At 31.4% G+C, this 26,076-nt stretch overlaps 1 protein-coding gene and 1 long non-coding RNA gene across 3 annotated transcripts; both read left to right on the top strand.

The window, feature by feature from the left end:
• The first annotated feature begins 1,339 nt into the window (after positions 1–1,339).
• On the top strand, positions 1,340–9,955 carry LOC129918632 (26S proteasome non-ATPase regulatory subunit 11). 2 transcript variants are annotated; one of them, XM_055999258.1, is made up of 4 exons: positions 1,340–1,465; positions 1,516–2,412; positions 2,472–2,684; positions 9,307–9,955. In XM_055999258.1, exons 2-4 carry the CDS (start codon positions 1,591–1,593, stop codon positions 9,535–9,537), a joined length of 1,266 nt encoding a protein of 421 aa, XP_055855233.1. In that variant the 5' UTR covers positions 1,340–1,465; positions 1,516–1,590; the 3' UTR covers positions 9,538–9,955. The 2 variants fall into 2 exon arrangements, with proteins under 2 accessions (XP_055855233.1, XP_055855232.1); XM_055999257.1 differs by having other exon boundaries at positions 1,341–2,412.
• Positions 9,956–21,031: 11,076 nt separating this feature from the next.
• Positions 21,032–26,072, top strand: LOC129918610 (uncharacterized). The gene is made up of 2 exons (XR_008772975.1): positions 21,032–21,551; positions 25,930–26,072. It is a non-coding gene; the product is annotated as an uncharacterized LOC129918610 (long non-coding RNA).
• The last annotated feature ends 4 nt before the right edge of the window (positions 26,073–26,076 follow it).

Below are 26,076 nucleotides of genomic sequence, written 5' to 3'. Positions count from 1 at the left end.
CTCATCGAAAACTTGACATTTGGATGTCAAAATATTTTAAACGTCACACAAAAACCTGTAAACTTGTGGTGTGAACGCTTTTCAGGTTTTTGAAAACTTTTTACCATAAACCGCGTTTTTGGGTTTGGTGTGAAAAGGCTATAAGCCTTTAGTACTTAAAACTACTTTTGCTATACTGAAAAAGTAGTTCAAAGCAGCTTTAAGTACTAAGCAGTAGATACAAATTTCCAAAGGAACGCAGCTATTAATTAGTCGTTAATTAGTTGTGATAATTTCGATTTTGCAGCTTTATAATTTCATAAGGAAATGTTTTGTTTCGCTAACTTGATATCAACTTAGCGAAACACCATCTCTAAAAAAGTTTTTTTTTTGAAAAACTGAGTGTGAGTGAATTTGCTGCTAATTTGTCGTTAATTAGTTGTGCTATTTTCAATTTTGTCGCTAACTGTTTTCGTTCAAATTTTTGACATTTTCCAAATTTGACACGAATTTATCAATTCGCTTAAAAAGTGACTTAGACTTAACGTACTAAAGCGTGGCTTATACCAAAATCTGTCGGTTGGGACCCTCGAATTAGTTGTGGCATTTTCAATTTTGTCGCTCACTGGTTTCATTCAAATTGAGTGTTGTTCCGCTAACTTGACACGAATTTAATAAGTTTCGCTTAAAAAGTGGCTTAGACTTAAGGCATCAAAGCGTGGCTTACACCTGAATTTGTTGTTTGGGACCCTCGAATTAGTCGTTATTAACGACTAAATAACGGCAAATTATGCACCTAGTAGACCTAGATTTGTATTTTTATTATTTTTACTTTACTTAACTACATACACCACTTTTTGAAAAAGTACAAAAGTGAAAAGATTTTTTTTCTGAATAGCGCATTTGTTATGTGATAAAGAGTATACAAATTGTTTTTTAGACCAAAAAATAAGCTTTCTGCGTCATTTGTTTTAATTTTTCAACCCGAAAAACTATACAAAAATGCATTTGAAAATGTTCACTTTTGTACTTTTTCACTTTTTGAGCCAATGTAGTTAAGGCTTAATGCCCGATGGTATGTTTTTGTTACCATGTTCGCTGCTGACTTTGGAGACTTCAAAAATTGTTCGTTTCGCTTCAGCAGTGTACTAGGCTTAAACAATGAAAATTGGACGAAATTTTCAAATTCCAGTCTTTAATTTTTTAAAAAGTTCCCAGCAATCATTTCAGATCACCCGAACTGACTATCGCATATATAACTCATCCGTTTCCAGCCTAAGAAATTTTAAGTGTGTCCAGCTCCTTAACTCTTTGATTTTTTTCATTATAAATTTAATTTCTCATAGTTGGCTAAACTGAATACAATGACTAGCGCTTGTCCGTCCATACTTATACCGCAATTCACGTATTGACACAAAAGTCGTCTTATATTTTTTGTTAAAAAAAGAAAGAAAAAAACCAAACGACTCAAAATTGTTGAAAAAAAGTACGAGAATAATCACAAAAAAATTTAATAAAAAAACTTACCCCAAATAGATTTCCACATTGCAAACTCGATCCACACCAAATTTACTTGCAAAAAAAACAGAAAACCTTCATCATCATCAAACAATGGCCGGTGCTACGAAAATCGAGCGAGCACAAGAACTCTCCACCCGCAGTCCCCAACACGGAATCGACTTTCTAAACAAAATTGTTCGCGAACAAGAAGTCGCCGAAAACGACGAAGAACTCATTCGCATCAAAGAACAAGGAATCCAGCAATTGGGTGAACTCTACAAACAAGATGGCAAGGCCAAAGAGTTGGCTGACCTCATTAAGGTAACCCGACCTTTTCTCAGTTTAATTAGCAAGGCAAAAGCTGCAAAACTGGTAAGGTCCTTGGTTGATTTGTTTTTGGACATGGAGGCTGGCACTGGCATCGAGGTGCAACTCTGCAAAGATTGCATCGAATGGGCCAAGCAGGAGAAGCGAACTTTTCTGCGTCAGTCTTTGGAGGCCCGTTTGATTGCATTGTACTTCGATACGGGCTTATACACTGAAGCCTTGCAATTGGGCTCACAGCTGCTCAAAGAACTGAAGAAACTCGATGATAAAAATCTGCTTGTTGAGGTACAATTGTTAGAATCCAAGACCTACCATGCATTAAGTAACTTGCCCAAAGCTCGAGCCGCTCTGACATCCGCTCGCACTACTGCAAATGCAATCTATTGTCCACCAAAAGTACAGGGCTCTCTTGATCTGCAATCTGGGATATTGCATGCCGCAGACGAACGTGATTTCAAGACCGGATTCTCTTATTTCTATGAGGCGTTTGAAGGTTTCGACAGTGTGGACGCTGGTCGCGCTTTAACCGCACTCAAATACATGTTGCTTTGCAAGATAATGCTGGGTCAGTCGGATGATGTTAATCAGATAATAAGTGGAAAACTGGTAAGTTTGGAGAAGGAGTCTAATTTTCAGTCTTATTGAGTCTTATTTTTCAATTTTAGGCCATTACATATTCCGGAAGGGACATTGATGCAATGAAATCTGTTGCAGAAGCATCGCACAAGCGTTCTCTAGCTGATTTCCAACAGGCTCTGAAGGATTATAAAAAAGAACTTGCTGAAGACGTTATAGTGCAGGCACATTTGGGAACACTATACGATACGATGCTGGAGCAGAATTTATGCAGAATCATTGAACCATATTCAAGAGTGCAGGTGAGATTGTCTAATCTATAAATAATTTTTACTTAATTAATAGTGCTCTTGGTCTTTGAGTTGCAGAGGCATTTTAATCGAAAATTGCAAAGTCATCTTGTTTTCTCTTTGTTTTTGTTTTTTAAATGTATGTGTGATGCAGAATAATTTATTTAAACAAAATTATTTCTTACGTCGCAGTTTTATTTGTGTGAGTCATTTGAAATGAATTAATAATGCTATCGCTAGCGATTGGTATTGCAACATTTTCCAATTATTGGTGGAATATTGAATATTATCGAATACAACATTCTTTGTCCTAATTCAAAAATAGAATCTGCAGTTTTGATCTTTTTGTTCAGCGTGTGTGCTTGGGGCGTTAAAGCTGAAACACAATCACGCTTTGCCGTCGATTTTGACAACTGCCAAAAGTTCAACCATACGAAATCTGTGTAACCTCCCACAATGACGCTTTTCTTACGTACGCTTTTTTTGACAAACGTAAGGAAACGTAAAAAAGCGAGCAAAAGTTCAACCAGACTGAACTTTTGCTCGCTTTCTGACATTTATCAGACATAGTTACAGTCACCCACATAATTATTGCGCCAAATGTGAATAAAACAAATAAATTATTGCAAAACTAGGTGTGTTTTTTAATTTCTCTTTATAGATGTTGCACATAAAAACGACATCGAGATATTTTAAATCAAAACAATTTACTTATTAAAAACAAAAATAATTAAATGATGTTGTAGACTGAGTTTTACTGGTAAAAAACAATTTATTTTGATTGCTTTTGTTTTTATAACTATAGGATTAAAGAATAAACAAAGTTCTATGCATTTTTTAAACACATTAATATCCTTTTTCATTTTTTCGCAAAAAAAACAAGATAAAGACTTGGCCCAATAATTTTGTAAGTGACTGTGTTTTTTTTTATTTGACAGCAGATTTTATGTTTCAATAGGCTGTTCGAAGTCAAAGTGACAGAAGCGCGCTTTGAGGATTTCTCAACGTAACGCGATGACGCGTCTGGCAAAGCGTGATTGTGTTTCAGCTTTTAAACTCATGGATTATGTCATGGCTAAGTCCAACCAATGTTTGCGTCTCTTTCTCTTTTCGATAAGAAAATTCCTGAATCTGTTATAATCAGAGATCAGAAATAAATCTCAACCTTTTGAAAGGTTCTTTAATAACTCTTATTTGTTGCCATTTTCAATAGAGGTCATAAAAAACCCTTTATTTAAAGAAAAAAGAAAAAAATCGGTCAAGGTCTGAGAGAAACCTTTATTTTGTATTTTTTCATGTTTCGGTCAACCAGTGAAATTTATCGCTGAGAGAAAAAAAAATAAATCTCTTCTGCAAATTTATCAATCAACAACGATCTCCTGAAACATTCAAAATTGCATTGGTTGTGCTTATAGTCTCAGCGACTCAAATCCCAGTGGAAAGGACATTTTCATATTCACCCCTATTATGTAAGTCGTTTGTACTAAAACGACAAGAAAACGACTTGTTCTAGAAGCGCCAATTTGTGTTAAATTAGAAATTTAACGAAGAAAAAAATAACAAAAATAAGTTCAAGTGACTTCAACTCCAAAAATTTATAAAGCGTTTCGCCCAAGTACGACAGTGGGCTCATCAGTTAGATCTTAGTAAGGGTACGACAGATCTAACTGATGAGCCCACTGTCGTACCTGGGCGAAACGGTTTATAAATTTTTGGAGTTGAGGTCACTTGAACTTATACATGTATTGAATTAGAAATTTAACTTCACAGTTCCATTCGCTGTTCGACTCTCTTTCCCATGACACGATAAATGCTTTACTCAAGCCTCAATTTTGGCGAGTCGTTTTTGTGTCGTTTTATAAAAAACAACTTACGTAATAGGGGTGATTTACATTTTATTTTAAGCGAACAGAGGTATATAATCTTAGGTCAAAGAACTTCGAAAGTTTATTATTAGTTGAAATTAATGCATAAACTAAAAAAAAACATCCTTTTCATATATAATTTTGCAAAATAAAGACATTTTAGGCATATTCGACATTTTCTTTTGAATTAATCATTTTTGATTTATTTTCAGAGAAAACGGTTAAAGGTTGACCTTTTCCATTTATTTTTTTTGTAAAATATTGCGAAATATTTAATGTCGAATTCCTTTCAAAGAAAAAAAAAATCGAATTAAAATCAATTTTTCGTTCTATCAAACATGCTCGAAACATTGTTTACGACACGTAAAACGCATTGAGATCGATTTTAGTTTTTTTTTTTTTTGTTGAAAAGAATTCGATACAGTTCTTCTAAAAAAACCATGCATTTTTTATGGGAAAGATTTTTTAAAGATTTTTTAACTCACCACAAACCAAAATCGAAAAAAAATATTTATACTCACCACGATTTTTTTTCTCGCAAAACAATGTGCATCCCATTCTTTTGGCGGAAAAAACTTACAATTGTCATCTGTTCACCACAGACATTTTTTTTTTTCAAGAAATGAAATTTTTTTTTCACCACTTATTTTTTTTATCAAAAATAACTGTATACTAGGCTTTAAAAATAAATCTCAAACCTTAACCGAAACCTATTAAAAGTAATGTGGTAACTTTCAGAGAGAAAGCAATTGAAAATAAAGTTGACTGTTATTTCTGGTCTCTGGTTATAATTAAAATTGACTACCATTACTTTGATACATATAACTACGATGACCATCCGTCCCGGTTTACCCGGGACTGTCCCGTATTTCTATAGCTTGTCCCGGGTTTTAATTTAAGAAACCCGGGACGAATAAGTGTCCCGTAATTTGTAATTTGTCCCGTGATTGTCCCGTATTTCCACATTCACTGGTTTTGTATTCAAAAATTTTAAATACTTTGTACGGGAAAATAATTTTTTTCTAATTTTTCGAATAAAATCATTAGTTTTTAAAAAAATTTCGTCAATTATTTAGTTCCAGCTTGTGTTTGTCAGGTTAAAATGCAACAAAGAAAGAGAAATTTCAAAACTTTTAAGGACATATTCAAAATTGAAAAATAAAATCAAAATGCTAAGAAAACAGTTCTCACATTTTTGATTAAAAAAATATTTTTTTAGAAGTTATTAACAGTACCTATTATAAAACAGTTTTCTTGATTTCTGACTCATGAAAACTCATTTCACTATACAGGGTGATTCAGGAGTAATGTGCCAAAAAGCTAGAGCGTGTAGCGTGACAGCGAGCGACCCCATGGGGTCGTCATAAAAAAAATTGACAGGTCAATGGTCTTTCAGGCTTTATCAATGAAAAAAGGACTAATCCATGTTTATCTAATACTATGTAACTTTATTGTACCCTCATAAACTTCCGGGTTAAAAAAAATAATTAAAAAAGGGTTAAAGTTTTATAAATCAATTTACCAAAAGTCCTTCCACGTAAAATAAAAAAAAAGTTGTGTTGGTTTTATTTTTATTTCTCAAAAACGACAAGACATTTTTGCATCTGGTTTTCTGTTTTTGCTTCAAAACAAATGAGAGCATCGAATTTAAGAAACTAAATTAGTACTTAATTACATAAAATTTTGAGAAAAATTAGTTGAAATTTTTTTTTCATTTTTTTTTTTTCAAAATTTTGACTTTGAAAATTAATTTTTCAAAAACTGTTTCAAAAACCAGCTTTTTTTAAAAACCAAATAAAAGAAGAGGATTTTAACTTTACAAAAAAGTATAACACGTTGTTGTAGGTATAACCGTTGATTTTTAATAATTTTTTTTCCAAATTAAGTCAATTTTTTAGAAAATTGCCCCTCCCGGCTAAACGGAGAGGAATAGACCCCCCCCTCCCATACGATTTTTTTTTTATCTCGACCTAACCTACACGCTCTAGCTTTTTGGCACATTACTCCTGAATCACCCTGTATATATATATTTTTTTTTTTTTTTGAAAAAACAATGTGTTCAAAACGATCCAACAAATTTTTTATTTGTCCCGGGTTTCGCTCCTAGAAATATGGTCACCGTACATATTACTGACATAAACAAAGTTGGAAGGTTCATAAGAGAAAAGTTTTTGAATAAATTTTGGTAAGTGGGTAAAAAATTACGCGGAATGGCAGAGAAGAGTGAGGAAATTTAACATGTTTTTATTTTACCTTAACAAAATATAATGCACGACTGGGGTCGCACCTACTTGCTTTTATGGTAAAAGTAACTCTAATATAAAAGCTTTTTTATTGAACAAAATTAGTATTTATAATTAATTAAACACCGTTTTAAATGATCTTTAACAGAAAACCAAGTTTGCCATTTGATTTCTTGTATATACATATGTAAAAGAATTTTTCGAAAAAAAAAAAATCGAAAATCCTTAGAGCCGTTATTTAAAAAATAATTTTTTATACATATGTATGTGTGTATACAAATTTTCCAACATTTTTCAAAAAAAAATTTGGTATGCTATTTTTAAGAAAATATTATTATTCAACACATAAAAACAAAGTTTCAGTACAATTCATCAACCAGTTTTCAAAAAATTGATTTTTCAAAATAAAATTTTGAAATACATATTTTTAAAATCCAAAAATGTTTTTTGTGAAAATTTTAAAATAAGTTTATAAAAAATAAAATTTATTTTAACGTTTCTGTATAACAATTTTGGTTGAAATCTGATTTGTCGTTTACGAGAAATTCATAAATAAAAAAAAAACCGTTCTATGACAGGTACCGTTAATAACGGTACAAAAAATATTTTTTTTATTTAAAAAATAGGCCTTAATGTGTAACACTAAAGGAATCCTAAACTTGCCCTATAGTACCTATAAAGTAAAAATAGCAAAAAAATAGCTCTTCAAAATAGGCAGAAATTCTCGGCTTCACCGTTAATTTTTTCTTCGAAGTTTTTTTTTTAAATATAATCAGAAGGGCCAAATCTGAGTTTTGAGGTGGGTAATTAAATAAACCCAATCTAAATGTCTGTAAGGCAGTCGTCACAAAAAGGTTCTTGAGAGTTGCAGAACCAGATCCCATTTTGTCCACTTTTCTCTTATTTTTTCTTTGACGAAATCTTTTTTTCTTATGTAGAAACGATATTGAAAATCAAATTTTTATAATCGGTCAACAAAATCCGTTCCGTGTCCCAAAAACTTAAAGCCATGATTTTTCCGGAGAGACTGTGCCTTATTTAAACCGACAATGCCACTTATTCTTAGCCAAGAGCAATTGATATGTCTTGAAAATGAACTGCGAGGTTTTGTCCTCGTCTAGTTAAGTGTAGCCCTTAATCCCAGCTTAAAAAATAAATCTAATCAATAATTTTGTCCCTCGGATTCACTTGCTAACTCAACAAAAACTTAATAACTAATGACCCGTTTTTAACCGAATTTGGTATAATTTTGTCTATCTCCAAACAATATTAGGTACAAAATTATCCATGTTTTCTTTAATCCCTTATATCGGCGAGCTTTTTGAGCCACCCTCGTAAAACTCACACTCAGGGCAGTTCGACTCGTATCGTGTTTGCATTTTTTAACCCTTAAGTACAGGCGTTTGCTTCAAGAAGAATGCAATTTTCAAATGCACTTTTGGGAATACATGCTGCTTAACTCAAAATGACAAACATTTTGTTCCAAATATAATTTGATGCTAGTTACAGTTTCGTACGGAAACAAAAACAAAAATTCAAAACCTACTGTGTATTTATTTTTTCCCATAAAACCAGGGGTTTAATATGCAATTAAAGTTACACTTGTTAAATTGCATTTTAGAGCTTTGTTTTATTTTGATTGTAATTTCATTGTGAAATATAATAAAAACAAAAGACAGAGATATCAGAAAAAAGTTTTGAAAATGAATTGAGGCAAGCCACCCGGTCTTATATTGTTCCATTTCTGAATGCTGGTGTTTTTGCATTTGCTTGTACCAGGAGTTTTTAGGCCTACGTTTTTTTTATTTCGTGTTGGAACGATATATGATATTGCCTTTTTGACGGGGTTCTGAGGATCTCTCCTTTAAACATGGCAATACCAACTAAGTCGGTCGTGCTCAAGTTTTTGGGAGATGGTATTTTTAACATGAAGGCTTCCTCGGTCTTCGTATATCTGATTCTATCAAGCTTTGTTACTCCTGCTGTCATACGAAGCATCCCCATCTCAGCTGCCGTTAACTTACTCTTATACTCTTTGTACATTGTCCAACATTGTGAACCGTATGTGAGTGCTGGACGCACAACTGCGGTGTAGAGTCTTCCTTTCAGCTTAGTTGGCATTTTTCGATCATAGAAGATGGCAGAATTCTCCCGCCACTTTATCCACCCTACGCTTACGCGATGATTGATATCGTCGTCACAAGTAGCTTGTGCACTTGGAAAGCACTACACCATTCAAATAAATGTCAAGAATAGGCCTGTGTGGATCAGAAAATAGGCAGCATAGGTATTCTGTCTTTTTCGCGCTTATGCGGTACCCACTTCCTTCTAGAACATCCACCCATACATCAAGTGCTCGTTGCAGGGATATCGGGTGACGTTGACTAAATGTTTCCTTGGCGTGGTTATTATGCATTTTAAATTTTACAGCCATAATATTCTTAACAAAATTTGAAGTTAATAAAATGAATTTTAATATTTATTGAATTATTTGACAGATTTTCTAAAATTCATTTTAATTTTCAGGTTTCACACGTTGCTGATTGTATTAAGCTACCCATGCCACAAGTCGAGAAGAAATTGTCACAAATGATCTTGGATAAAAAATTCAGCGGTATTCTTGATCAAGGCGAAGGCGTACTTATCGTGTTCGAAGAAACCACAGTCGACAAGACCTACGAACGTGTTCTAGAGACAATTCAAAGTATGGGCAAAGTTGTCGACACGCTCTATCAGAAGGCTAAGAAGCTTTCATAGATGTTAGCTCTTTAAAACGGGGATTGATTTCTTATATTATAAAAAAAAACTTTTGTTCTGTTTATTGTGGGATATTATCGAATTCTTTACCGAAAAAAAAAACAAATAAAATAACATAAACATTTTTTCCTTTCTTCTGTCCGAAGTATAACTCTTCATTAATATTATTTTATTATTTTTTATAAAATCAAATTTGTTTGTTAGTTAAAATATAATAAAATATAAAATTCACACTTTTAATATACAATTAATCATGATACTTTTTCAAAACACTTTGATGTTTATAATTTTGTCAAAACAAATAAACAATTTAATTTTTTTCCAATGTGCAACATAACATACATACATAGAATTTTTCGGCTGAGAGTTTACATCAAATTATTATCATTATAAACCTAATTAAAAACAAATTTAACAACTGGATAAAATGGCGTTTTAATTTGGAACTTTGCCTTATTTATTTGTTGTTTTGTGCTTCTTCAATGGTTTAACTGCATGTTGTCTCGGGAAGGATTTCAACACGGGCTTCAACATTAACATTATCAATGCATTTCAATATTGCAATACTGGACTACCGATGGGATTAAAAAAAAAATGTGGGTGCAATAATTTTCTAAAAATTCTAAATATTTCCACCAGATTGATTGTTAAGAACTGCCGTCTTCACCTACTGAAATTAATTGAATTAAAAGCCTTTTTTTAGGCAAAAAATTACAAGAGTACTTTGCCTGTAACGTTTCAGGTCTGCAATCAGCAGTAGGGGGAAGTGGTCACCCTTCGTACACGGTCACCCTTCGTACAGTGAGCTTAAAACAAAAACTAAACGGTATTCAAACACGTGCTTACTAGTGTGCATAGACATATAAGGCGCCGAGCTGCTAGATAAATTTTGAATCCTAAGTGCAACGGATTCGGTCGCCACAAGACTTTTAGTGTTTTTTAGTGCTCTGAGTAATTTTTGTATGTACATTTGATGTCATGTTGTGTTTAAGTTAAGTATGTTTTTGGCTAAACAGTAATGAAGAATTGTTGTTTAAAGTGTTAAATTTGTGTTTTAATTATAAATATTGCAAAATCTCAGTACATTTTTTCAAAAATCGATTTTTCTGCATTATGTACAGCTTGGGGAGCATTCGTACAGTCAAACATGGGGCACATTCGTACGCATACGTATGCCCGCCAGTAAATTTTCTTGAGCAAATAACAATCAAAACACGGAGTTACAGTTTTATTGAAATGAAATTTAAACCTCTATAATAAGTTTTTCGCATTCTATAGTAAATTAAGGTTGGTATTTTTATATATGTAAATAATAATTTGTTTCAGAATCGTCGAATCGTGAAAAATTGAGTTTTTTATTTGTTTTTGTTCTTTTCTGAGTCAAGTTCAATTAATTAATAACTTAATAAGTAATTAAATGTTTTAAAACTCAAATTTGGCATTTGACAAACCAAAAGTTAGTCAAATTAACGTTTTAAATATCCTGTACGAATGTACCCCATGTGCTGTACGAAGGTACCCCGCGGGTGGGGAGGATTCGTACAAAAATCTAATCCCAGTAAAATGGCTATAACTATTTAAGCCTTTGACTTGGAAGTGTAAAATTTTTTTGTAAAGTGTAATAATATACATATTACAAATAAAGTCCATTTTCTCGAAGCTGGAGTGAGTAAATAAATAACTAAAAATAAATAAGTAAAAACTGTACGAAGGGTGACCACTTCCCCCTAAGTAATAACAACTTACTGGTACAGTTAATGAAAACAGTTTATTGAGGAAAAGTAAGATTAATGAGCTATTTTGTTTTCTGAGTCAGCCTTTTTTGTGCATCAGAATAAGCTCAAATGAATAAGGTATGCAAAGAAAGAGCTGAGAATTGGAGCTTTCAGACTTGGCACAAAAATATCGTTAATAACGTTTAAAAAAATAGCCGGATTGGGGTAGGTGGAAACATAGTATTAGTTTCAATTATAAATAGCGTACATCAATTAACCGTCATTCCGGTTCCAGGAATGCTTTTCTATTGACGAGATTCAGAATCAGATTTGTGAATCTGACAGCTGAAAGGGGGGGGGGGGGGGGGGGGGGGGTGAAGAGGGGAAAAAGTGGGAAAATCTAAGATTTCATGATCTATTTCAAAAAAATGAATCAGATTCAAAAATCTGAATCTGGACTTTTATCAAGATTCACGAATACAAGCACACGCACTTTCACACACACACTTTCACACTCACTCATCTTCATCTGTTTGACAGTTGTCTGAACATTTGTTGTTGTTTTATTTTAAAAAGGTTTTTTTATACGCTCAGATTTCGTACACAATTACAAAACTAGATTTCATATTCTACTTGCGGTGGAAAATCTGAGATTTGTACACAAATCTCAAAAGCAAATAGAAAACGACATTAGATTAAAATGTTATTATTTTGGTTTTATTATGATCAAAAATCGAGGCCACTAGAATATAATCTCAAAAATATTTCGTTTAACTTTGTAAAAAAAAAAAAAATAAGGCCAAAACGTCATTTGCGGGAACGCTCTTAGAATCCGAATAATTAATGTGGTCTTACACACATAATTCTGCATTTTTTGGGTTTTTTTAATCAGTATCCTATCTAAGTATGGCAATTGCAAATAAAAAATGCCTTTGCAATTAAAAATATTTTGCATTAAGAAAATTTCAAAATTTTGACATGATTTTCGTCAACTTTCTAACAAAGTTGATTTTATCGTTTCCAGCGAGCATACCCGCTTTCACGTTTTTCAATCAAGTCTTTTAGATCCCTACTAAACCAAGGAGCTGAGCTTCTTGAAGCCGTTTACAACTTAGTGGGACATGTTGATCATATAGAAGCTTTATCAGTGGCGTACGTTGAGTCGCCGGGGCCCCGGGGTAAGACTAAATTTTGGGGCCCCTTTGATATTTGGGGGCCCCTTAGTTAAAAAAAAAATTACGTATACGCCATAGGTTTTTTTTGTATGGCTTATTTATTTTTGATTTATTTTAATGTTTTAATATGTTCGTAATGCACTTTGCTATACTTACTTAAAATGGCTCTCATAAAAGTAGTAAACTCTTGTACTAGGGGCCCAAAAAATTAAATATTTAGAGACCCCTAAAATACAAATTTTTTTAGCTTAGAATTGATAGTTCTTGGGGCCTCTTTTCTGAAGTAATAAATACATATTTTATTTTCCATCATCAGACATATTTTTTTTATTTTGGGGCCCCTGAGAAATTATTTTTAAAGCCTCAAAATTGAGTGGTTAGAGGCCTTTAAAATATAATATAATTTTTTTGGAGCCCAGAATTAATAGGTATTGGGCCTCTGTTCTGAAGTAATATTCGGAATGCCACCAATAACGTAATGTTTTTGTTTTGGGCCCTGATGTATTTATGTTGGGGCCCCTGAATTTATATTTAATTTTCCATTTGATTGTTTTGAACCACTTTTGAAGATCCTCAAATAATATTTTTTTGCTTTTTTGGGGCCCCTAATGTATTATTTGTGGTGGCAAAGATTTTTCAAGTATAATATTTTTTGGGGCCCTAAGATAAAATTATAATTTTTCTTTTAAAAAAGCAGTTTATTTTTTTTTTGGGGCCCCTGGGGTAACTTTTTTTAAAATCAATATACATATATTGTGTGGCTACCAATGCATTATACATTACACTGCATGACATAATTTGTCTCCCTGGTTACTTCGTAACTCAATTTTTGCTAACAGTTTTTTTTCCCCGCATTGTCTCCAGTGGGGGCCCTGGCGTCGGTCGGGGGCCCCGGGGCACCGCCCCGCTTGCCCCAAGGGAGTGTACGCCCCTGAGCTTTATATTATTTTCGAGGAAAGATACTTGCTCATTTACGGATTGCATCATAAATACAGGGTGATTAAGGAGTAATGTGCCCTATCGTTTAGCGGAGAGGGGCAATAGACCCCCCTTCCCGTACGATTTTTTTTCTTGTCTCGACCCAACCTAATTACTCCTGAATCACCCTGTACATCGTCCCAAATGCACTAATGTAATATCTTGCTGTAAGGGTGAAGCCTTTAAAATTATTAAAAAGTAAAAAAATAATAGTAGGATGAAACTCATTGAAAAAGGAAGTGAATATGATCAAAATGAAAGGAAAAATAAAATACGGGTTAGCTGAGTTCGGGAAGTGGGTTAGGTTGAGTTTTTTATGGAAAAAAAATGGATTTCCGGCAAAACTACAGTCCTATGGAAAAAAGTTGTATGACAAAGTTGTAGGCAATAAAAAAATTAACAATTTTTTTACATAACCTCAACATTTTTTACCATTAAAAACTCAACCCACCCGAACTCGGCTCGCCCGTAATTTATTTTTAATTTCATTTTTATCATCTCCACCGTGTTTTCCAATGGGTTTCATCCTACTGTGTTTTTTTTTTATTTTTTTTTGGTTCCAAAAAATATGTAACATGGCTAGTTTCATTTGATTGGATTTGTTGCACAGTTTACCTAAAATTTTGATAGTCGATCACCGTAATACCGATTCCCAAAAAAAAACAAGTTATTACAAACTAGACTTATAAAAAAAAACAATGTTATTAATACAAAAATTCACTGTAGGTAAAATAATAATAAATTATTCTTTATTTTTACTTACTCTATAGACAAGTATTGGTTTCGTGTCGAAAAAAAAAATTGAGGTTTTAATCAAAACCAACATTACTATGATGGAGAATTCCGAAAAAGTGGGTCTCGCAATTCCGTCCGTCCGTCTGTGCGTCTGTGTCTCCTTCTGTACACTTTTCCACAGCCTAAACGGGAGGACGGATTTTCTTCAAATTTGGTACAGATGATTTTTATGGAATTCTGAAAGTTGTTTTTTTTTTTTTTGTTTTTTTATATCTCCTTTAGAACGTATACCTCCCATACAAAAAAATACGATATTGCGAATTTCTCGAAAACAGCTCTAACGATTTTGATTAAACTTTGTATACGTAATATTTTAAGCAGTGGCAATAAAACTTCATTTTTAGTTTTTCTCAAAAAAGTCAAATAACCAAAATTTTTTTTTTCATTTAACAAAATTTTGACCTAAATGTCGGCTTTTCCCCAATATCAATTTTTTTAAAATTTATATAGAGCTTTTAAAATCTACAAGTAGACTAACACAAAAGTGCTTTGAACTGCAAGAGACCCCAGTCGTGAATTTTATTTAATTTTAATTTTGTCTCGTTTTTTTTTTTATTAATTGTTCCCTAGTTTTAAGTATAGTTTTCTACTAATAGCGGTGTTGTATTGGTAGCTGAGTACTTAGCTCAGTAAAATTTTGCACGGGAAACAACAAAAAATGATTTTTGGTTTACAGAAAAATATTTTTTTATAAACTTATACATTTTTGACCCTTCAACAATAAGGAATATTAATAAATAAATAAAAGAAATTAATTGTTGTTGCTTACAGCATAAAATGTTTAGGTACTCAGTAAAATACTAATGTGTTAAAATTGAGCAAATACTCTTGTCTTATTAATGAATGTTGTATGTTATTTGTAACTTAATATCTATTCATGTTTTAATCTCCTGAATATTATACTTAAATATTACCAGACCAATTCTTAGTCTGTACTTCAAGAATTAAAAAAAAATACTTTATTTTTTATTAATTAAGCCTCAATTAAATGTATTCATTCTTTCACTCATGCAAGTAAAAGGGCAGAAATCAAGGGGCACGGTAGTGCCCAGCCAAGTTCTCTAGCAACTTTGGCACTACACCCTTATTTACAGGAAACAACTCAGGCCATTTTCGACCCCCCTCTAACTTCCACACCAAAGATGCTAGAAATTTCAAACTCACTACATTTGTTGAGCTCGTAAAAACCAAACTCCTCACAAAATTTCAGCCTCCTACGATGAGTAGTTTCTGAGATATAGGGCTTCAAAAATCGCAAAAACCGTAACTGACTCACTGACTCACTGACTCACTGACAGATCATCAAAATTATGGAGAACTTCCCGATATCGTAGAAACTTGAAATTTTACACGGTGATAGGACTTGTGGTGTATACAAAGGAAAAAATCGAAAATTTGAGATTTTCAATTCAGGGGGCGTGGCATCCGCCCATTTCCGCTGAATTTGCATCATATATTATAGAGCACTTCTGATTATCGTAGAATCTTGAAATTTGGTAGAATAGTAGAGCTGGTAGTTAATACAAAGGAAAAAATTTAAAACTTGAGAATTTCAGCCAGGGGGCGTGGCAACCGCCCATTTCCGCTGAATTTTCATAAATTATTATAGAGCACTTCTGAATGTTGTAGAATCTTGAAATTTGGTAGAATAGTAGAGCTAGTAGTTTATACAAAGGAAAAAATTTAAAACTTGAGAATTTCAGCCAGGGGGCGTGGCAACCACCCATTTCCGCTGAATTTTCATAAATTATTATAGAGCACTTCTGATTGTCGTAGAATCTTGAAATTTGGTAGAATGGTAGAGCTGGTAGTTTATACAAAGGAAAAAATTTAAAATTTGAGAATTTCAGCCAGGGGGCGTGGCAACCGCCCATTTCTGCTGAATTTTCATAAATTATTATAGAGCACTTCTGATTGTCGTAGAATCTTGAAATTTGGTAGAATAGTAGAGCTGGTAGTTTATACAGAGGAATAAATTTAAAATTTGAGAATTTCAGCCAGGGGGCGTGGCAACCGCCCATTTCCGCTGAATTTTCATAAATTATTATAGAGCACTTCTGATTGTCGTAGAATCTTGAAATTTGGTAGAATAGTAGAGCTGGTAGTTCATACAAAGGAAAAAATTTAAAACTTGAGAATTTCAGCCAGGGGGCGTGGCAACCGGCCATTTCCGCTGAGTTTTCATAAATTATTATAGAGCACTTCTGATTGTCGTAGAATCTTGAAATTTGGTAGAATGGTAGAGCTGGTAGTTTATACAAAGGAAAAAATTTTAAATTTGAGAATTTCAGCCAGGGGGCGTGGCAACCGGCATTCCCGCTGAATTTTCATCAAATATTATAGAGCACTTCTGATTGTCGTAGAATCTTGAAATTTGGTAGAATGGTGGAGCTGGTAGTTTACACAAAGGAAAAAATTTAAAGTTTGAGAATTTCAGGCAGGGGGCGTGGCAACCACCCATTTTCACTGAATTTTCATCAAATATAGAGATTTTATATTCTACAGCCATACCTTGCAAAAAGTAGTGAAATCACAACAAAAACATTACTGTTAAAAAAAGAGCCAAGTTCTCTTATATTGAAATTATGCTGGCACAAAAAGTACTGAGATGTAAAAGTGTACCAAGTTCTAAAGTTTGGGTTCAAATTTGTATCAATAAAATTTTGATTGTTTACTTGGCAATTTTTGAAATAACTTTAAAAATCGATAATTAAGAAAAATTGTCAAGAGAACAATTAAAATTTTATTGATACGAATTTGAACCCAAACTTTAGAACTTGGTACACTTTTACATCTCAGTACTTTTTGTGCCAGCATAATTTCAATATAAGAGAACTTGGCTCTTTTTTTAACAGTAATGTTTTTGTTGTGATAAGAATATCAAGGTAAACTTATTTAAAGCTATGACACAAGCAAGTTATTCATATATATGTATATACAAAAAAAACTGTCTAGTTTGTTTCAATGAAAATTCACATTTCTCAAAGGAAATTTGAACAGCATCCAAATCTTAATTCACCCCAAATGGTACAAATATTTAAAAAAATATTCATATTACTTCCACCAAAGATTATAGAATACATATTCTATAATCTTTGCTTCCACTAAAGATTGATATAAATATCTTTAATATGTATGTAATGTACAAATGTACATGCACCTATATTTTTTTTCTACTTGTTGCATATTTGTTGATTAAAGTGAAAAAAACGACTAGTTTGCAAGAACATACATATTATGTACTTGGAATCTGAAGAAAAGATGCCTAAATTTGCATTTGAAATTAAAAAAAAAATATTCATTACAAATAAAAAAAGATTGACCATACATAAGCTAATAATATTGAACCTAATGTATGGTAAAATAGCCAAAATTGTAAGAAATTCGTCGCATTCATATTAAAAATAAAATTTAATGCACACAATGCAGACATTTTTTTATATTTTTGTTTGCAATAAACATTTTATTCTCAATGCAAATATTTTTCAGTTGAGATAACATTTTTTTATCTGCAATGAATGATTTTTAATGCAAATATTTTTCAGTTGCAATAACTATTTTTTTTAATGAACATTTTTTTTATTTGCAATAAATACATATATTTTTAAAATATGTAATGGAAAAAAAATATTTCTTACAACTCTGGTTGATAGTAATTTAGAAAAAAAAAATGCAAAAAATCCAAAAGGATTAGGTTCAAAATTCCGCCAGGGTAAGAATTTGTTTTACGAAATTTTGATTTCAAATATTTGTTTTACAAAATTGTGCTTTCAAAATTCTTTTCGTATTTCTTGATAAACCCGTCTTCATAACCGTATTGCAGAAATTAATTAGAGATACCTACGTTCGATTTTTTACGAATACAAAACTTGCCCATGTACAAAGTATCTACAATGTATTGCAATAAAAGCATAATTCGGTGAATAAAGACAGATAAATTGTCATATTCAATCAATTAACTCGCATTTACAGTATTCATAATTTGGACCAATGATTAATTAGACCGTAAATTCACATGACTGAACGACAATCATTTATTTCGGTTCCATATTTCAAAGGTGACTACATTTTTAGAATAAGATACAGCTTTCTCAACACCAAAATGAATGAACCTATGTATCTTATTTGCATAACATAGTAGGTATTTGCTTTTGAAAAGTATTGTATGTATGTACCTATCCTTCTTTTTAAACTTTCCAAAATATTTGACATTTAATCGTTTAAAGTATGTTAACCCTACAAGGCTAGGCTACAAGGAAATATAGGAAACTTTGGTTAACGATAAAACCCTTTTCAGTAAGAGAAAATAATAATTCAAAAGAGTAGAAAGTCTTCTTAAACAGCTTCCTGTTAAGCTTTTATAATCTAATTTTGCGCATGACCCCAGCTTCCTTTGCATAGAATTTTTCTTTTATTGGTGTTAGTTTAAATTCTTTTTGAATTGCGTGGAAAATGAAATGAAAAACTTTCACGCGAAACGACTAAGAAAGTAATGGCCGGTGGGGATGTTGTTTACTATACTTGTAGACATTTACTTTTCGGCAAATATAATTTTTTTTACTTTATAGACTATTTTAAAAACATAATTGCAAAATTTGCAATACTTATGTACTTGGCTTGTGTCAATAACAAAATATATGCCTAATTTATTTTTTTGTAGTTTTATAAAGAATAATTTAACTTCTAGTGTCTAGTCGCTTCGGGTCACTAGGGCGTATACGTAACAATTAACTTCTATATGAAAAATTTTATTTTTGTAAACTCAAAATGCCAGGAGTAATGAAAAACATTCAGTTAAGAATAGATATAAGCATTTTATGAATAGAATACGAATCTACATAATTACATGTATACATATTAGGGTGGGTCAAAAAAATCGAAAATTTTTTTTTGAATTGGTACTCCGAAAAATCGATTGCTAGACCCCTCTAGAATATACACACCAAATATGAGCTCTTTATATTAATGGGAAGGTCCTCCGCTTTGCAATTTTCCATTTTTACATCAAGCTTCTACTAAAAAAAAATAATTTTTTTATTAATTGACTTTTTAGCAAATTTCTTTTCAGATTCTTGTAGGAAATTGAACGCTCTACAAAAAAGGCCTTGTACACTTTTTTCGTTTATCTAACCGTTGAAAAGATATTTGAGGTCCAAAAATCGAGAAAATCTTTAAAAATTCGTTTTTTGTTCTTAATTTTGTAACAAATTGAAAAATTATAATGATCAAACGTGCAAGACATATTCTTGTTGAAAATTGATTGCTCCACAAAAAAGGTCTTATTAACTTTTTTCATTAATCTAACCATTCTAAAGATATTCGAGGTCAAAGTTAAAAAAAAATATTAAAACATTTTATATTTTTAAAAAATTTCTAATTCACTGAAACTTCATTATTTTCAAATTAGCAAGATATATTCTTGTAGGGGCTTAAACGTTCTACAAAAAATTCCGAATGAAATTGATTGCTTTAACCGTTTAGAAGATATTCGTATCCAAACCAATGCTCACTGATTTCAATAGTTTTCTTATGACCCGTATGCATTGCGATTTGGATACGAATATCTTCTAAACGGTTAAAGCAATCAATTTCATTCCAAGGAATTTTTTGTAGAACGTTTAAGCCCCTACAAGAATATATCTTGCTAATTTGAAAATAATGAAGTTTCAGTGAATTAGAAATTTTTTAAAAATATAAAATGTTTTAATATTTTTTTTTAACTTTGACCTCGAATATCTTTAGAATGGTTAGATTAATGAAAAAAGTTAATAAGACCTTTTTTGTGGAGCAATCAATTTTCAACAAGAATATGTCTTGCGCGTTTGATCGTTATAATTTTTCAATTTGTTACAAAATTAAGAACAAAAAACGAATTTTTAAAGATTTTCTCGATTTTTGGACCTCAAATATCTTTTCAACGGTTAGATAAACGATAAAAGTGTACAAGGCCTTTTTTGTAGAGCGTTCATTTTCCTACAAGAATATGAAAAGAAATTTGCTAAAAAGTCAATTAATAAAAAAATTATTTTTTTTTAGTAGAAGCTTGATGTAAAAATGGAAAATTGCAAAGCGGAGGACCTTCCCATTAATATAAAGAGCTCATATTTGGTATGTATATTCTAGAGGGGTCTAGCAATCGATTTTTCGGAGTACCAATTAAAAAAAAAGAATTTCGATTTTTTTGACCCACCCTAATACATATAGGTAACTCTTATGAGAAGAAAAACAAATGCTTTTCTTATGAAACTGTACACACAAAAACAACTAAACGTAGGTACCTCTATTAGAATTTTTCTGGAAGAGAATTTTAAATTTGAACACATTTAATCAAATTATTATTATTTGATTTTGGGTCGTTATCTTTAACAAAAATTTTAAGTATGCTAAGAAGACAAGCAAAAATGAAAATTAAACTGTTGATATTTAATCAAAAATTTTTTCGTAGAGCAGTTATGTATAGACATCAAAATTAATAGGATAGAATTTTGTGTTTTTGGAGATAATGTACTACACATTGAAAATTGTATTAAGTATTGTAAATTCGTAATAAAATCAACAAAATTCACGTAGTTATCTTTAAAAACAGTGTAAAATATAAAGTACAACTTTCACATGTACCTCTGTACACAGGCAACGTGCACGTTTTAATCAATTCCAAAGTAAGCTTCGTTATTTCTCATGTTTCTCTTCTTTTCTTTTATTTAAAAAAAAAATATGTCTCTCAAAGCCTTTAAGGTTTAAGTTGGGTACACAAACAAACACAACAACAATCACCTTGTCATAATTTGCACGCACTTTTATGCGTAAACTTTGCCAAGCTTCACACTAAAACACAACTCAAAGCTTTTCTGTCGGGCTCTCGGAAATTAAATCACAGGCACAACACAGACCCATCACAATAACATACACATACACAACCATACTCAACAAAATTGTTCAAGTTTACCCAGCCGAGAGGGTGAAAGAAATTTTCATTTCATTACAAAATCGATCGCACGATGGCGCTACTGCTTCAATACACTATTTGGTCGACATGGAATTAGTCGTTTAGAAAATTAAAGTTATTTTATTTCAATCGATTTGTTTGGTCAAAAAAGTGTTACCTTGGCTTTTAAAATATTGTATATTTCATCTGGATATAAGATCCTTGAAAATCAATGGTTTTGTAAGCAACGAAATATTAAAAGAAAAACCATAAAAGTCAAATGTGTACTTTCTGTGAGGAAGAGGCTTTGAAGAAATTGTGAAGAACAAAAAAATATATACCTATTTGCTATGTTAATGAAAGTGTAAAATGTGCAAAAAGAATAAGTATTTAATCAAAGGAAAAAAGGATATAAACAATAAATTTGTAAGTAAACTTTTTTATATTTGGAATATAATTTTCAATAGTAAAATCCTTCCTGCATTTTCACCAGGGTCAATAAAGAATGTATCTACATGATTGTCCTTACGCACCATCAAGTTTTAGGTACATCCTTTTTCCAATGAATAGAAAAAGTCCTAGAACAAGAATATGTATATACACTACAGTTAATACATAGATACATATGAACATACATATAATACAGAATCAGATGAAAATGTTAATAGGACTGATACTTTCAATTTATGTAATTGTGTTCGAGGCAAAATCAAGGTTTGTGTTATTTTTTTCACGCCTTCTTATTAAAAAGAGGAGACGAAACGGTAATGACCATTTCCAAATCCTGAAAGTGCTATTCATTATAACAAAAGGATTCCTTCCATTAACCACTCAATGTTACGACGACGTTGTTGACTAAAAAAAAAAATGATTATGTTTATTCTTGCCAAGAAAATCATCCTCTTGAGAATGTTTTTAAGGTACCGCGATGATGAACAGTGCGTACGACGGCATCTCAAGTGTCACTCTTTAAGAATGTCAAAAGGTTTTGGCACATATTTTGTTGTTGTTATTGTTGGTGATAATGAAGAATCGATTTTTAGGTTTACATTACATTACACTTTTATAACATCATCGGGATTTAAAATTCGATTTTTCTAAAAAAAAGTAATTGATTTTACTATGTAGGGTTTTTGTATCCTATAATATAGCTACATAGGTATAAGTGGTTGAGTTCGATTCGTAGTGGATATGAACGTTAAGAAAACCAGCTTCTGATGAGTTCATATTTGAAGATTTCAGTCTGTAGGGAGACAGTTTAAGGAATAGGGAGGCAGATGAAGGTTGATTGACAAATAAGTGGTGAATAAAATCATACTTCAATTTCTTTTAAGAAAAAAGGAATAAAAGGAACATTTTGACAAAGGAAAGAAAAATGTTTCTAAACGCATTAATTTTTTGCTTTTTTGCAAGTACCCAATTATACTTCAAAGGACGATAAGCACAGTTCTTGGCATAACTCCAGCATTATATCCTCCGGAAAGTATTACCTATATTTTTTTAATCTTCCATAGAAATTGAAGTACCTACTAATTAAACTTTACGGGTAATGTCTGGTTCCTGGTGAACGTACATGAGAGGGTTTTGACTTTTGAAGAAAGATGGTGGTATCTACACATTGTTAAAATTACGAATTCATCGTTGTATCTTGACAAGAACATTTATAATACTTAACCTACTTTCAGTCTTAAAAAAGTGCTGTTATGAAATATTTCTCATGTCTATACAATGGAATGAAAAATTTGTTTTTTTTTTTTAACAAAAATACATTTATGGACTCCATTCTTGGGCAAGTTTTCATCTTTTTCAATGACCTACTGATGATTTCTTCACTCACTGACATCATTTTCAGTTATAGAGCGAATTTATGCATTATTATACTTCGTTTTTAAGTGTGTTTACCTATACCTTCCTTCTAAATAAATATTTTTAAATTTTACTTGTACCACTCCGCGTTTGAATATTTTCCATATAAAATAGTACACATAAGTTTGAGTCAATTTTTTTTTTTAATTTATACAGCTCAGCTGAATTTTATTCTATTTCGCAAGTTAAGCTTATTATCTCGAGAAATATATCAATAGGTAATAGAGAGTCAATTCTGAGAACTTTTTTGTAGGAAATTAAATTCTGTACAACTGTTATATTATACAATTTTCTTGTAGAATTAGCCATTTGTGAAATAATACCGAAATAAGACCGAAAAACAAAAACAAACAAAACAATCAATAAAAAAGGCTTTCGTGACCTGGGGCCTATTTCTCGACTTGCTACATCAACTACATCAGCTACATCAATGACTTTAAACTTCAATATCTCCGTCTCATCGGGCCTCACGGATAAAATTTTAGTATTTTTGAATTATTCCGACCGCAAACAATATTTCCCAAATGAAGCCTTACTATTGGTTTTTAGGGTCTTCGATGTAGTAAATGTAGCTGATGTAGTTGAAGTAGCTTGTAGAGAAACAGCCCCCTGTCCTGTGGTAGGTACACTCTTATACACCGTTCAATTATGTATGTGTAATTTGCTTTTTGACTCGTTGAAAGTTGAAATAGCATAAAATTCAGCTGAGTCGTATAAATTTAAAAAAAATCACTCATAGTTACGTGTATTTTGTATGGGAAACATTCAAACGCGGAGGGCGAGTGCTAAATCTTAATTTATAGAGCTCCAATTTTTTGGGAAATTTGTGTTGGGTATTTCCAACAAAATTTTGAAATGTAAGTGACAAAAATCGATGGTCGCTATAAACTCTAGTACATATCGCTCATTTACTTGAATACTGTCATTTGTCATTTTGAGTTATTAATGCAGAAGTTATTGGAAAGTAAAGTAATCCAGCAGAAAGTCATTTCTTAGCTTGAAAAAGTGACAAAAATAGACCGATACTAAATTTCAAGTAAATAAGCAAGTAAATGAGGGATATGTACTTTCGTTTGTCCGTGACACCCTTTTTTCGTGAACGAGAGCTCAAAAACGTGCAGAAATTGTCACCGGATTCATTTCATTTTATTTCTTAATGTTAAATTCAAAGATGCGAAAGGAGTTTCAAAAGTATTTAACTAGCTACGAAAAACTGCTATAAATTGTTTTTTTTTTTTTTCGAATCGAATATCTTGAGAACAGGCATTAATATTGTCTCCAGATAAATTTTATTCTGCGCTCGCCCGTTCTAATTTTGTTTTGTATGTATTGGTAAATTTTCGAAAACCTAATTGAATGTTTTAAAATTGGTCTAAATCAGTGCTAAAAAATTCAATTAACTTAAAAAAAAATTGCACTTAAATGTTACAACTTCATTTGAAAGCCAAATTTTAATAAAGAGATGGGTCCACAGGAAAAACGGCATATATGTATATATTTAGTCCCAAATAAACTTATGATAATCTTATAGTATTTACTGAGCACTATCTGATGGCATCCTTACTTTTAGAAAATAAATTAAGGCCTTGCTAAAAAAAATAAATAAATAAAGTGCCTTTAGTACATATACTAAGTTGTATGGAGGACAAAATTTAAAATGCGTTTTTCTCGGAATGATTTGGAATGGACCTGAGCTGTTTTTCCACTTCCTTTATATAGACATTGCTTCCCAATTCAATTGCCACAAGAAAAACTGTTAGATCATAACATAAATTTAGCATGTTACATTTATTTGAAAATTTTTAAAATGACACTTTCATAATTGGGCCTGTAATTCAGTTTTTAACTCACCACTGAAACTTTTTTTAATGATACGATTTGTGCATTTAAAAATTTCTAAATAAAATTAATCTTAATTCATAGGCCCTTAGTAATAGAACCGAATTTAGCAAAATTCGATTTTAACGAAAAAATTAAACATACATTTATGTTTTAATACCGATAAAGCAGCAATTATTGTAATTTAGAGATTATAAAAAGTGGTAATTTTTGTCGTATTTTTAGTGCGACCTCTTTGTTTTGTGTTTTTTTCTTACTCAGACTAAACATTTTTATTTTTTTAATTCTATTTTGGATTGAGATTGAATCAAACTGCGGAGTAAAGCTATTTTTAAAAACTAAAAATTTGTTTTTTATAGAAAAAAATCAATCGGAATTGAAGCTATTTTTCAAGACCTTGCTTATTTTTGAACAGCTGCAACTTCAATATAATTCATCAAAATAAAAAGTATTAAATAGCTCAAGTCAAATATTACCAGCTTAATTTAAAAAAAATCTTAGTTTTTGAAAACTTTTGAGAAAAAAAAGTAAAATGAAGCACAAAATTTTACTTTGAAAAAAAAAAAAAAAAAAATATTAATAAAATTATTATTTCTGTAAATATAAAAGCAAAAAATCCTTTTTGAACACTTTTCTTTATTTAATATCGTTAAACTTAATATCAAGGTGGTAAAATTTGAGCTGAGCTTTTTAATACATCTTATTTTGATGAATTATATGGATAAATGCAGAAGTTGCAGAAGTTTTAAGCCTTGTTTATTAACTAAATAAAAAAATTTATTTCATCCAATTATCTTTACAAATGCGAAAGTTATCTTCCAGTCTATAAACATTTATAAACGTTGAGCCGTTTATGTGATGGTCCCACCCCCTCTTAAAAACAAATTAAGTAATACAAAAAAGCAGTTTCATTGCTAGCCCTATAGAAATTCTCTTGGTTACACTATCAAAATTTATTTCAAGACTTCTGCAAATTTATTTCTATCTTGTTATAATTAAGAATACTATTTGTAAGCATATCAGTAAAATATAATAAACGAAACGTGTTGGGCATTATTTTATTAAAATTGACAATGTTTAACTGTTTATTTCATTTCAGGATGATATTTTTGAAGAGCTTGCACCATAAAACAAGGAAACAGTCTTTTGAATAGAAAAAAACTTTCGAAACCAAAGCTCGTGCGAAAGACAATAAAATCCACACGAACCCGACGGATAGAACCCACTTTGCCAGGCAGATAATACA

Source organism: Episyrphus balteatus, chromosome 4 (assembly GCF_945859705.1).
Source record: "Episyrphus balteatus chromosome 4, idEpiBalt1.1, whole genome shotgun sequence".
Classification (NCBI taxonomy): Eukaryota; Metazoa; Arthropoda; class Insecta; order Diptera; family Syrphidae; genus Episyrphus; species Episyrphus balteatus.
The sequence above is the reverse complement of the archived record's forward strand: the minus strand, read 5'-3'. Positions and strand labels throughout refer to the sequence as shown.